This window comes from Triplophysa dalaica, chromosome 9, assembly GCF_015846415.1.
Source record: "Triplophysa dalaica isolate WHDGS20190420 chromosome 9, ASM1584641v1, whole genome shotgun sequence".
Classification (NCBI taxonomy): domain Eukaryota; kingdom Metazoa; phylum Chordata; class Actinopteri; order Cypriniformes; family Nemacheilidae; genus Triplophysa; species Triplophysa dalaica.
Window position 1 is genome coordinate 6823901 of NC_079550.1, and position 15509 is coordinate 6839409.

At 36.4% G+C, this 15509-nt stretch overlaps 1 protein-coding gene across 1 annotated transcript; it reads left to right on the forward strand.

Moving 5' to 3' along the window:
* The first annotated feature begins 406 nt into the window (after positions 1-406).
* On the forward strand, positions 407-10866 carry LOC130428699 (TPA-induced transmembrane protein). Its single transcript, XM_056756890.1, has 9 exons — positions 407-422; positions 755-906; positions 2820-2900; positions 3192-3260; positions 3335-3470; positions 5839-5996; positions 9077-9147; positions 9358-9533; positions 9990-10866. Exons 2-9 carry the CDS (start codon positions 829-831, stop codon positions 10010-10012), a joined length of 792 nt encoding a protein of 263 aa, XP_056612868.1. The 5' UTR covers positions 407-422; positions 755-828; the 3' UTR covers positions 10013-10866.
* Positions 10867-15509: the final 4643 nt, after the last annotated feature.

A 15509-nucleotide genomic window follows, 5' to 3' on the forward strand; every position in this document is an offset into this window, starting at 1 on the left:
GATTATTAAACAATGCCTGTTACATTTTTTTGCATTTATTTATGTTGTTTATATAATTATATGCAACAGTTCACCAATGTGTCCACAAGGGAGCAGTTGATCTATTTATAAGCTATAATGTACTATTATTATTAATGTTATTTGTTACATTACAAATTATATAATATATTATTAGTCCATATATTATATTTACATTTTTTTAACATGTCTATAGCTGCATTTATGTACAAACACTTACACAAATTAATCTGCCATAATGTATAAGTGTTTCTGTCTTTTCTATTGATTAATTTTGTATATAACGTGAGAAAGACCTAAATAATGTATTATTATTTTTCAGTGGTATTATCTGTGTTAAATGGTGTTTGGTGGACACTATGGTTACCAGTGTGGGTGTACAGTTCTCCTGTGTACCGAAGCAGGTGTTTTATTAGGTGTATTAACACCGTTTGTTTATTACTAAAATGCTATGAATATACACAATATAAGCATGTAGATGTGCAGCAAGTGTGAGACAAATCTGCCAGGATGCTTTAAACACTTTGGTCCGACATCCGACATGTTAGTCAATGGGACTGAAGACGTATAGCCTTCATACATTACATATATTTATGTTCAGCCTGTTAGTTGTGTGGCGTTAAAACAACATCAATGTAGCATGAGTTGTTTCTGTCATTTTAGTTTCGCTTCTTTAAACTCTTAAACCCGACGCGTGTAATAAAGGTCATTGTTTTTCTTCTTCAACCTGCGGCAGGAGGCGTGTGTTCAGCGCCTCAGTTCCGGGTAATAATAGCAGATCTGTGTTGTGGGACACTTGACTATGGAAGAATGGGCGACGATCTGGAGTTAAATATAATTCAAGGTGATAATGACAACAATAATGTCGCCAGTGATGGTCGTATCGAGGTAAGTTGGCGGAGATCTTTTCTTTTCATCCGAAAATCATTTTCATCAGTTTTTTACTCTCTTTGAACTTGTTGGGTGACTTTTCACTCGTAGATGTTTGTTCAAGCGTCGACATGTCCTGACAGTTTCAGCCACAGACACTACGATCGCTTCTTTCTTTTGTTTGCTAGACATTTAACATTTCTTAACCAACTATTTGAACTTAAAACTCAAACTAACTTTGTGGCAAACGTGTTTGTAAGATTTGAGTTTAGACGGTAAACTACATGGTAAATAGCTTTATAGTATATGAAAATGGATTCATACCATAGTAAACAATAAACCATTAATTATAGACTACCAGATTAACATATCTATCTGTCTGTCAAACTATTATAGATAGATAGATTCATAGATAGGTAGATAGGTAGGTAGGTAGATAGAAAGAGAGAGAGAGAGATAGATAGATAGAAAGTAAACTGGAATGCTATCTGTCACTAAAGAGAGAATATAAAGTGTCAGAATACCTCACAAGCGTATCAGACCCTAAACTAAGAAAAGTGTTGAGCATGTACAGACTCAGTGATCACCAGCTCACTGTAGAGACGGCAGACACAGACACACATGGACACCGAGAGAAGAGCGACTGTGTCCACACTGCACACACAATCAAGTGGAAACAGAGCTGCACTTTCTCCTCTCCTGTCCCAACTACACACACATCAGAGAAACATTCTTCCCCCAGTTTACAAACTTACACAAAGACTTTGACCAGTTTCAACAAAAGGACAAGATCTCATACATACTGGGAGAAAAGTCAAGAAGCTCAAACCTGGCTGCAAGATATGTCAAGTCCTGCCACGACCAAAGAACAACCAGCACAACACAACACAACACTGACAGGACAACACACACAAACTGTCACCCTCATTGAGAACTTTAACTAAAACTCTTTTTCTGTTTATATTGAGATGTATATATATATAGATTTTTACTTATAGACTTTTAATTTTATTCTATTTTATTTTTGATCTTAATCTGTATTTCTGCATGTTTATATTTAATCTTGTGCTTTGGCAATGTAAATTTTCTTTTATCATGCCAATAAAGCTCCTTTGAATCTTGAATCTTGAATCTTGAGAGATAGATAGATTGAGAGAGAGAGAAAGAGAGAGAGAGAGAGAGAGAGAGAAAGAGAGGGATGTATAGAAAGATAGAGTGATAGAGAGAGAGAGAGAGAGAGAGAGAGAGAGGGAGGGATGTATAGAAAGATAGAGTGATAGAGAGAGAGAGGGATGTATAGAAAGATAGAGTGATAGAGAGAGAGAGAGAGAGAGAGAGGGATGTATAGAAAGATAGAGTGATAGAGAGAGAGAGAGAGAGAGAGAGAGAGAGTGATGTATAGAAAGATAGAGTGAGAGAGAGAGAGAGAGAGAGAGAGAGAGGGATGTATAGAAAGATAGACTGATAGAGAGAGAGAGAGAGAGAGAGAGAGAGAGAGTGATGTATAGAAAGATAGAGTGTGAGAGAGAGAGAGAGAGAGAGAGGGATGTATAGAAAGATAGAGTGATAGATAGAGAGAGAGGGAGAGAGGGAGGGAGGGTGAGAGGGTTGGGATGAATGGATAGAAAGAGAGAGAGAGAGAGGGTTGGGATGGATGGAGAGAGAGAGAGAGAGAAAGAGAGACGGAGGGACAGAGGGAGGGAGGGAGGGAGGGATGGATGGATAGATTAAGGTATTTGTGTAGTTTACCGTGTAAACTAAAAAAATATATATATCATACTATAAATGTAGTATACTGCAATGTATGTCTGCCTGTCTACAATATGAGACTATAGTTTGTCTTCTTCTTCTTTCTGTCTTTCTTTCTTTCTTACGTACTTTCTTTCTTTCTTTCTTTCTGTCTTTGATTGTGTTTCTTAACTCTCTCTCAGGTAAATCCAGAGAATGGAGACTGTCCTGACCACATCAACTCTGAGGCACATGAAGTGTCTCCCCTTCTTTCAACATCGCAGGTATGTAATATTTATTACACCATAGAGCTTGAGATTGGATTACAAACTTGACTTTATTTCAAAATGGATCATAAGCAGGTCCTCCAACTTCTCTTCTGAGGAAACCGGATTTACAATGAGTCACACAAAAAAGCACTTTACTACAATACAATCATAGCTCTGGATTCGCTGTTTTTTTGTATACTGCCCTAAGACTATGTACTGCATTTAGATTATTAAGTGTCAAACTAATCCTTGTAGTCTGTATAAAAACAGTTTCGCCCTCATCTCTGGTTTTGTGTGTGTGTTCAGGTGGGCGATGGCAGGAGGGAAGAACTCAGTGTGGATGTTGTCAATATTGAACCTGAAACCATATCAAGGGTAAATCTGAAGAGCGCATTCATTACATTTTTTTTAAATAATATAATATATTTATAATATAAAGTGTTATGCAGGACGAGACTGAGCTGCAGAGGGTGAAGCGAGAGCTGAATGAGGTGGTGGTGTGGAAACTCAAAGTGTGGATGCTGATACTCATCATCTTGTTTCTTATCACTCTGATTGTTTCAGTCAGCCTCATTGTTTGTGCAGGTACTTGACTTTATTCCATCATTTCATATGATTTATGATGATATCAATTATTAATAATGTTCTTTTTAGGGTGAAATATCGGTTTAAACAGCATGAGGTTGAATCATGACCATTTTTGTGTGGGATTTTATGTATTCCGCCTGTGAATATTTATAAATTGTGAAAGTCTAAATTCATTCTTGACGTTAACTGGGATGGAAGAAAATAATTCTGACATCATCTTGACATCCTTTCCTATCAATGCTTTCTAGACTGAATTGTTTTATTAATTATTAATACATTTATATTTATTTTAATTTCTTATGTATTTAGTTCCTATGCATTTTGGTGTTGCCTTACCTATGAAGGAGACATGTGATGCTACTTTACAGTTTGTATCAAATAGATAGGCAGCATTCATATAATGTTTGATACAGCATTTGCATCGGTAGCACCCTTTAGATGCCTAAATTGTCATTCTTAAGAAGCACAGTCTTGTTTGAGGAACTCGCTTTAGAGAATACCCACTCCTACATGCATTATTCTGCAAGATTTCTATTGAAATGTATCCACAAAGGGAAACTTGTGATCAGAAATAGAAACACCAACGTGGTACATTGAAGTATTCGGATAAAAACATCTGTATAAAGAGGATTTATTTCCATTGGCAGCCAGTACCTTAAACAGCAGATTTGAGGTGTTGATGTTATTGATGTTAGTCGTCATCATGTCACATGCAGATAACAGATGATCTTGAGGTTTACAAGAAGTGTTAGCCTATTCTTCCTGTTTTTCGTGACATGTGTGACATGACCTTCTGCCTCTGGTGTGGTTTATTATGAGAAGTATTACAGCATTTCACCCATGTGGTTCAAAACCTGTATATCGCTGCTGTCCTTTTTTTGTGGCCATAAATCGTTATTATTAGTCATAGTCAACCTTTATCTTTGTCACTGGGGTTTGCACATATCTAACCAACAAAAAGTATTATAAGGTGTTTTTTACATTTTCTGAATAAAGCAAATTTGGAGTTGCGAGGTTTCAGAAGGCTGGAAGATATTTTGAGAAATGTCTCCGTTTTTTGTTCATAGAGTAGAAGTCAAATGGGTTTGCAATGCCAACTTTCTTCAAAATATTGTCATTTGAAATGACACGAGGAAGCGTACTGTACACGTTAAAAAGAAGTGGCTTATTTGGTAGAGCATAGTCTTAGAAGTGCAAAGATTGTGGTTTCTGACATTCTGACAAAGTGTATTCATAAAAATGTATATATTAAAAACAAATATTTATTTTTATTTAACATTTATTTATGAATCCAAGCAACTTACCATTCATTGAAGAAAAAATAAGTTTCAAAACACACTGTATATGACGATCCGCTGGCTATAGCATGACCGTGATGAATACAGTATCCGGTACATTTACATTTAGTCATTTAGCAGACGCTTTTATCCGAAGTTCAGAGAGCAATACAGCAAATGTCATACAGGAGCAATAATACAATGGGTGATAATACCAAGTTTCTAGTTTCAACAAAACCCTGACCAATATCTGTTGAACAAAAAACATTTCCTGAATACAGGGTTCTTGATGGGGTGTATGAGGATGTGAAAGTATGCTAGAGCAGATCTAATGATAGTCCTGTAGGCAAGCAAGTGGTGACTTGAATCTGATACGGGCTTCAACCGGTAGCCAGTGGAGAGAGATGAAAAGGGGTGTCACATGAGCCCTTTTGGGCTGTTAGCAGACGAGGCGTGCTGTTGGAGTGGATTGATTTACAGTTATGCATTTGGCAGATGCTTTTATCCAAAGCGACTTACAATGCATTATCCTATATATTTGTTTCTAAGTATGTGCAATTCCCTGGGATCGAACCCACGACCTTAGTGTTGTTAGCGCCATGCTCATACCACTGAGCTACAGGAAAGTTTTGACAGCCTTTGAAGGGAGACCAGCAAGGACACCATTGCAGTAGTCCAACCTTGAGAATACCAGGGCCTGGACAAGGAGTTGTGCCTCATGCTCAATGAGATATGGTCAAATCTTGCTAGTGTTTAATAAGGAATATCGGCATGACCTTGTTGTCTTTGCAATGTGGTCATTGATGGACAGCTTTCAACAAATATGACTCCGAGGTTCCTGGCTGTTTTGGAAGTTGTGATTGTGGTATTGCCAAGTTGGATGGTGAGATTGTGCCGGAAATACAAGTAGTCCTGTCTTGGCCAAGCTGAGATGTCTTCTAGGCAGGGTGTAATGTGAGCTGCCACAGTGGTATCGTCTCAGAACTATCCAACGTAATTTTATATAAAATAATGATGATTATGATCCTTTAAAAATCTGTTGAAAGTACTTGCTGTAATTAACAAGTGGGTTTTTCTGTGTTTCAAAGCTGGTTACAACGATGAAGATGAGAAATATGACAGATCATCATTTGTGGTGGAGCGCTTCTACACAGGGAACTTTACTCTTGCCAAAAACAATTTCACTTCACACCCTTTAACTCAACCAGATGAATCCGAGCAGCTGCTAGAACAACTACAACAACAGGTGAGACATAATCTAGACATGATTTTTCAAAACATTATCAATTCATTTTCATGTGAAATGCTGTCACTTTACAAGCTGTATGTTAGAAGCATGCATGCGAAAGACTGTTAATTGTAGTGAATTCAATGAGGAACAGTATTATTTAAATACTATTCTTCATCGAATATGTAAGAATTATCATGAGCTTTGATCACAATTAAAAGTAATATATTCTCCACTAGGGCTGTGCGATTAATCAAAATCGTTAAAAAACCTCGATGTGAGCATCTGCGATTTCTAAACCGCAGATAACACGATTCTTTTCCCGCCCACTGACGTCCCGCAGTATGCTATCCGAACCATCAGAATCCCTCGCAGCGAGTGCGCATACACAACCCGCGAGAATTTAACAGAAGGAACGGTTGATCAGAACAGGGGGATCGTACTGAAACAGCGAAGATGATCTTAGAACAGATTAACGACTTGGTAACAAAAAGAAAATCGACATCTGTGATATGGGAATATTTTGGATTTAGCAGAGACCTGCAAAACCATCATTGCAGCAAAACATGGTAAAACATCTAATCTATATCAACACCTGAGGCAGCGCCACAAAGAGTTCTACGACCAGTGCATGGAGAAGAAAAGCCAGGACACGAACAAAAGTGCACCCCAAAAACTAGGTGAACAAAAATCTATAATAAATGCATTTACGACCTGCACACCATATGAAAAAAGTAAAAAAAGGCATAAAGAAATAACCGAAGCCGTCACGTACCATTTATGCAAAGATATGATGCCCGCCAATATTGTCAGCAAAGCCGGCTTTCAAAAAATGATAAAGGCACTTGATAAGAGATATCAGCTGCCGTCGCGAAGTTATTTTTCAAGAATTGCCATCCCTGAAATGTATTCCAAATGCAAGACCAGTGTGGAATGCGAGTTAAAACAAGTGAAATACTAAGCGACTACTTCCGACATGTGGTCAAGCAGAACATCAGAGCCTTACTTAAGTTTAACGGTGCACTTTATTAATGATGATTTCGAAATCAGAAAATCATCATTAATAAATCACAGACTCCATCTAGCAATTGGTAAGTTTCAATTTAGCCTTAATTTATTTATGCAATATTAATATTAATTGGAATATATATGCTGCTTACTACTGTGAAAATATACAATAGATTTTTTATCTTCTTAAAAAAAACTTAATGTGGAGTAGTTAAGAAACAGACTGCTAGGTTGGATAGCTACATGCTTACTCCCTCAATCGACAGTGGCACAGGAGGGAATGTGGTGACATGCCAGCGTGCATGCTTGAAACCAGAAATGGTGGACATGCTGGTTTTCGAAGCCAAAAACCTTTAAACATTTCAAGCAGCTAGTTTCTGCCATTGTTCTATTTTTTGTTATTTAAGAGACATTTCAGCCTGTTATTTGTTTTGATGGTTTGATTAACCACACACATTTATTTTTCCTTATGTCTGTTTTAGAGACGTTTTGTTACAATTAACTTGATATGTTTTTGAGACATATTATTTAGTATGTTGGTTCCAGAGACTAATTGTTACCCTTTTATTTGGCCCAATTTTGTTTTATAAACATTTTGCTTAACTTGGTTTTTACTTGTCTTATGTCTGTTCTAGACATAATACAGCTTTTTATGCTTCTTTTTTAAACAGGTTTTAATAAACACTGCATGCATTTATAAAATCAACAGTTTCCCTGTTCGTTTGTGTAAGGAAATAAAGTGTTAAAAAATTTGACTGAAAATCGAAATTTAAATCGAAATCCCCAAATTGATTTAAAAATCAAGATTTTTGTCCATATCGCACTGCCTTATTCTCCACCACCCTTTGTAAGGGAAACAAATATCAACCCAAATTGGGATGAATTTAATTAATAATGATCAATTATATATTATCTATATATTTTACAGTTTGTGTCACTTAGATAACTTGGATTTGTTTTACGCACATTGTTTTGTGCTCTTTCTTGTATGTGAAATGCAAGTTATCAACTGATAAAAATGCCATTGAATTTAACCTTCAGAGAAACAGATAAAGCACAAAGTAGTAGAGAGAGAGTGATGCAATAGTTTTTGCCCCTCCCGCATACACAACATAAGCATATAGAACGTGTATGGGTAGTATTTAGGGCCGTCAAACCATTCATGGTGATTAATCGCATCCAGAACAAACGTTTGTGTTTACATAATTAATATGCACACTGCACAGACACAAAATATATAATTTTGAATTTATAAACACAAACACATACATGCATATATTTAAGAAACATATAAAATATAAAAATGAATAAACATTTATGTATTGTTATTTCCTAAATATATATGCACAGACATGTATTATGTAAACACAAACTTTTATTCTGGATGCAACAAAGTTTATCAAAATAAAGCCTTGGTTCATCATGATTATCGACACATGGATGCCAGATTCTTTTCCCCTAATTCAACAAAACAGCTCAGTACTGAAGTGCCCTATGACCTACAGTGGGAGTTTGCATTGAGACATCTAAAGCATACAGTGATGTGGAAGCTGTGCTCTGTGTGATGCTTCTTTAAAGTGAATAGAACAGAACAGAATTATTGTCATTGTACAGCTGAACAACAAATCTTATGACTTACAGTATGTAGGTGTGTTTATCGTCTCAAAGTCTTTTAAATTGTTGCACGAATGCAAAAAGCTTATAATGGTAATGAGTAATGTTGTCCCCTTGAAACTCTAAAGAGTTCAGTTCTGTGATGGCACATTGATAAAGTTGTTTAGAAGTCTGGAGCTGCTTGTATTGAGGACTGTGGTTCCTGGCATGAGTCCAGACTTTGTTGTATTTACTTATAACATAGCACCTCCGCATTGATGTGGTGCCTTGGATGTAGAGTGAATAGTCAATAGGACTTAGCACACGACTTTGTGGTGCTCCAGTACGGAGTGTCAGAACGAAGGGGAGATGGTTCCCCATCATTTATGCAAACTGATTTTCATTTGTTTCAGACACTTAATCAAACCATAAGTTCATTTTTTGTCTGTATTATAATCAGATTTCTCTCTTTCTTTCTCTCCCTGACCTCTCTTCAGCTGACAGCAGTCTACAATTCTTCTCCTGCGTTGGCACGCTACTTCTCCAATGTTACCATAAACAATTTCAGGTGACTCTATTACACACTCCACTATTACATTTCACAACTAATTCTGTTTGCACCACCGTTCGCACCATTTTAAACTGCTTTGTTCACAACATCAGCGTTACAGAGTAAAGTAACAGTTTTTGATGCGAAGAGATCGAGGTGTAGCACAAGCTTTCACTGTGAAGTTTGTCAAGAAGTGAAGCCTGTTCTAATGCTCGGTTTTAAATGTAGGGACGAAACCGCTCAGTTTGAGCTTCAGTTCATCATCCCTTCAGAAAATGAACAGTTGGTGCGCAATACTCTGAGCAGAGACATGGTGAAAGGTGTGCTTCTTCAACACTTTTATGATCAGGACTCTGATGCTGGAGATCATCTCTACGTCATACCAACATCACTCAGTATAGAAGGTGAGATAAAGCTTGAAATAGTGTTTATTTAGTTGTGACTTGTCACCAAGCACAGAGATATCATAAAAACTGCACAGAAATTACCATATAATTAAGCAACAGTTAATAGTAATTGTATAAAGCTGCAATATGTAACTTAGGCCTCTCCATCGCCTACTTTGTTTGTAATATACAATTGTAGTTTACTTTATGCATTAAATTACTTTTACTTTATGGCTATACTTATGAATCACAATAACATTTCCCACAAAATCGTACCTGATAGCTCAATGATTAGACTTACAGCACCGTTTGTGAAGTAAGGACAGTTTTTAACACTTTTCTTTTCTGTATTTTTATGCTAAATAACTTATTTTTATTCACCCAAAAAGTTCACTAAAAAGTAAACACATTGCTGCTAATTACCCAAATGTAAAATAACTCAAATATACATTTGTTCTGTTGTTGTTTCTTCAGTTTGTACAAAGAGAAGAATTTGAGGAGACAAATGTGTGGACGTTCTCACCTTTCCTAACAAATTTGTGGAAAATGGTTGTTGGCTTTTAAAAGAATGTTGTTGTTAAGCGACAGTAAAAAGTACACTAAATGTCAAACCAAAGCATTTTATCGTAAACAGATACAGTTTACTAATTAAAAGTATTTGGTATATCTGTATACTATATTAATATTATTTTTATGTTTACACCTTAAGATGTTCTTTTACTGCCCATAAACTTTTGTATGTTTTCTCTTGACTTTTTTCCCAAGCATTGCATTTACACACATTGTTATATAGTCATTCCTGTCTCTCCATGTGTCCTTTTTTCCTTCTTATGGGGCCAAGAGGAAGCAGTGAGGCCTCAGTGTTATTTGACTTGCATGTATGTATACATGGTTTGATTTAAGCTGTGTGTCTGTAAATAAGTTAAAATTGTTTATCTTTTGTACTTGCTGTTTTGAGGACATTAGGGCTGCTTGCTACTGGGCAAGTCATTTCTTACACAATTATAGTCACATGACATTTACAGCTCAGATGAATCGCTTCAAAAACTTGGATGTGGAACCCAGTGCCCATGAGAAAATGATGCACTTTTTATGTAGATTTATCACACACGGCCAGAGAATTTAATACTGTCTAAGATAATAGATAATACCTTAATAAAAAAGTGTGTGTCGGTTAAAAACCTCTGTTTCTATGCAGGGATTTGTGACTATTGTTACTGTTATCAATCTCTTAACTAGCACACTATTTGCTAAAGGTGTGACAAACTGCCATGACCATGAGTGAACTTAACAAACACTGTCACCAAACAATACTCTTTTAATAACCTTTAATAAATTGTCTTGAACTGTTGCTGCCAGTATTTTACTATAAAGTGATCGAGTGACACACTGTAAAAAGCGTGAATGTGAATTTTGTCAATAAACATTTAGTCTCGTGCACCAGTAGGTAATGGATAGGTAAAAATAGACAAGAGTGGTAAATATGGGGGACCTTCTTTCAAAATTATTGATGGTGACCTTTGTGGGGGATTGACCTTTTGCCTAGACCACCCACATTGCGTTGACCTTTTGACCCTATATGCCCACCATGGGTTAGAGCCCGCCCATTTTGTCCATGCATGACGTTTTTTATGATGAATGATGCTCTTGGGATGAATGCAATACAGGTTTTAAAGGAAATTATGAATAATAAACACACTTTTAAGGAAATGATGAAAAATAAACACACTTTTAAAGAAAATTATGAAAAAAATAAACACACTTTTAAGGAAATGATGAAAAATAAACACACTTTTAAAGAAAATTATGAATAATAAACACACTTTTAAGGAAATGATGAAATAAAACACACTTTTAAAGAAAATTATGAAAAAAATAAACACACTTTTAAGGAAATGATGAAAAATAAACACACTTTTAAAGGAAATGATGAAAAAAACACGGTTTAAAAATACTAATAAATGAATAAATGAAGCAATGAATATATAGAGATTTAGGATGTGATAAAAACTAAATTTTGACTTGTTTACGTCTGGTGCTGTGACAGGGTTGGACATTTGAATAAGCTATGTGTTATTTTACGTGACATGGGGTGACATGCTACGAAGCATCCACCTGTCTGTTTCGCCCCCCACGGAATGCGTGGCTAATCGTTCCGACCTACCTGCACTTATGATTTAAACCGTTTTAACTCGTCAATCATGTCATTCTCAAGACCATTTGTCACGCTATATAAATGTGGTCCGTGTTTACACCGCATAGGCCAGTTTTGCTAAATAAAAGCGGGAAATTAGGGTAAAATACTGAGACAGACATTGCTTGCTTGAGCAACTTTTCTTAAACCTCATCATGAGAATGGGTCGACGATATATTCGAAGAGCATCTGGCTCCAGTGCCAAAAAAACCACGAGGGTTTATCGTTCAGACAAAGTTTCTTCATGAGCATAAGAACAACGTTACGAACGAAATTTTGATGGAGAGTAACCGAGTAATCTGGTAATCGAGTCACAGTTGCGAAGAACCTTTGTACTGCGCCGAGTGGGACTTGATAACACCCAGCGGTCGTTACTGAGTGGTCGGCGACCATTCTTAAAAGAAACCCCATGGCTGGGTTTGCTTATTCTTTTGGAAAGGCAACACAAAACTTTGTTATCTCACCGGGGCTATCCTGCATGACGAACATCACTAACTGTACAAGATGCAATTTTTGTTCAAGTTGTCTGACCTTTATGCACTGGAGACCCTTTTATTTCAACATCACCAGAATGATCAGCTGGTGCGATATGTGCAATGGATATTGCAGAGTTACATTGCAGGTGTTCCATCCCGAGAAGTGTGCGCGCAGCCACTGGGCTGTCGGACCATCCCTAAAGCCATTATTAAAAACAGTAGACAGAACCTCTTCCGCAACAATGTCTCAAGACTATGATTCAGTAAACATCGCCAACCCTTCTCTCCACAACGTTCCTGACTCTCATGATGACAACGCGGTCCTCCACATACTGCAGGATGACCCAGCACTATCATCCAGGTCCCTAATGGAAGGGAGCCAATAGATATCACAGACATATTCTTCACGGACCTCGGCTTCAATTTCATTAAAGGTATGGTCACTGTGGTGCTGTAACACATCGTCAATGTCAAGCTCAAGCAAGACTGTCTGGGATGCGAAATAGATCACCAGAGGCAACATTCCTGTCTCTATGAACCTAAAGCATTCTATTTTGCCACACACTTTTTAGAGTTTAGCCGCAAGCTGTTTAAAGACAAACTTTACACCCTTGTTGCAACCGCTCTACAACGCGGGGGGTTTAAGACAGATACTTGGACGATACAAGTAGCCTCGTGCGCTATTTACTACGAACTGAAAGACATCGCCATACATCATACATCGTCGCGAGAGTAGAAGAAATCCTGCAGAGCCTATTGAATAGTGACGCCTACAAACTTTTCGGTGACGTTGACGATTCCTGATATACCCACACTGATTCAGGCAAAGACGTCGGCGCCTCATGACATTTTGCCTGGCATTCTAACGAAAAAAAGCTGTTCTTCTCCCTCCAGAACTTGACTTTCAAAGGTAATGCCCTTCTAAGTGTGTGGGGCACATGAATGCGATTCGAACTCACCCGAAGATGCTATAATAGCCATATCTAATAGCATTCAGTTTCTTGCACAGATCAATTGATTCGCTTTATAAGACACCAGTTTAATGTCAAGGGGTAAGGATTACTATTGTGCTGAATGTATTAACGTTTTTTACTTTTTATTACTTTCATGAATTAAACCACATATCTTCTTGAAAAACCAATGCTACCCACATCTTTGAAGTAATGGGGGTGAGTTAATACAGGGCAATTTCATTTGGGGGGTAAACTAACGCATTAAGGAATATACAATACAATTAAAAAGACAATATCCCTTTTAATTAAATATCATGAAAAGGCACAAATACTGGAAGCAATTTTTGTGCATGTTTTAATATATGACCTATAAGTAACAGCAACAAAAACAGTATAAAAGTAACAAAATGCAAAATAGCAAAAAAAAAACTGGCCCCCATCCTATTTATAACTTATTTACTTATGGAATCTGGCCCTCAAAAAAAACAAGATTTTTTTTACGAGCCGGAGTGTTCGCCTCCCTCAGGAATGCCACCTTCCCTGTAAAATGGGGTTGTATTCGTCTTTTTTAAAACCAACGTTTTTATCAAATCCTATATCTCTATTCATTGCTTTATTCATGTATTAACTTATTTATTTAATCAATGCTTTGTTTATTTATTCATTGCTTTATTTATTTATTTACTTATTTTTTCATTGATTGCTTTATTTATTTATTATTTTTAAACCGTGTTTATTTTTTACTTGAAAGGTGTATTTATCTTTCATCATTTCCTGTAAAGCCTGTATTTTCATTCATCCCCAGAGCATCATTCATCATAGAAACGTCAAACACGGCATGCACCGACAAAATGGCGCCAAATGGGGAGGGCCCTACCATGGGGGGCAGATCCAGTCAAAAGGTCAATGCGATGTGGTCCCTCACAATGTGGGTGGGCCATCCAAAAGGTCAACCTCCCCGCATTTTTTTTTTTGACAGAAGGTCACCCATATTTATCACTGACAAGAACAAAAAAGTCCTGTACATCTGTGCTTGCAAAAGCATAAAATTAGTCCAATTTAATTTTGAAAAGCATGCACAGATTTTTAAGGTAGTAGTCAAATACATATTTTAGCAATACGCAGATTTTGGAAACAGACGTTTTCTAATCCATACATGAGACATATCAGAATACATTCCTATAATGTAGATGCTTCACTATCTCAATACCTTAGAAGACCCATTTTTTGGCTGAATGGTTCCAAAAAGAACGTCTAACATCTGAAGATTCTCAAAAGATTCTTTGCAAAAAGGTTCTTTAGATTATAAAAAGAAAGCAAGAAATGGTTCTTTATATGGAACCTATGACATCACTGTGAAGAAGACTGTTATCAAACAGCTGTATTGCTGTGTGGCTTAGATATTTGCGAAACAGACAGACATAAAGGGTGACTAATAATAATGATTTATGGAAAAAAGTAAAATCACAAAATATGGACACTACAAGATTTTTTTATTGGATTTCTAAAGTGGATTTTGATTTCCTACAAGCCCTTGCACTGATTGACAACAGGATGAAAAGTTTAAAAGACAATGGAAAGTTTGAAAATAAGTAACCAAGGAGTGAACCAAAAACCCAGATTCAGTATCTGCTGTTGAAAAAGAAACGTCTAAACTTTTGTAACAAATTTACAAATTTTAAGTTGCTTGGGTTGTTTCTGAGAATTAAATACAGTAGCAGCAGGCTGTATGTGAGTGACAGCATCACATTACTCTGAAAACAAGCGCTTACTGCCGGACATTATGACCACTTGGGATTTCTGCCAAAACCCAAATGTGCCAGGAGATTTATCACATTAAACTGGTTCATAGTGCCTCTTAAATCAGATTGGCACAGGTGGCATGTTATGCCCACTGCACAATTCATCAAATGTACATCTTACTTAACAGTACTAATGGACTTTCATGTGTTTAAGGTCTCATGTTATCATGCATTACATAGAGAATTGCTTAAATTGTATTTATTGTGAACTTTTATGATGTATTTTGGATGTAAACCATGGTTAGATTTATACACCTAAATACTTTTGCAATTAAAAATTGTTTTTGGTTATTAATTACAAATGAAAAAGTTTGAATTGTTCGGTGGTGCAAAAATCTCAAATGACTAAAAACTATAATTACAGGACCTAAAATATACAAGCTCCATTCTTTAATTATATACATTTTAATAAAAAATTCTTAACAAAGTCAACAGATTTTATAGACATCAACCGAAACGATAATATGCAAAAGTGTTATTTATGGGTAGTGCGTGTTTTAGATCTCATCAGTATTAATCTTTTGTTTTGGAGTTAATCCTTGGAAGGCAGATTTACTATAACTGGACTC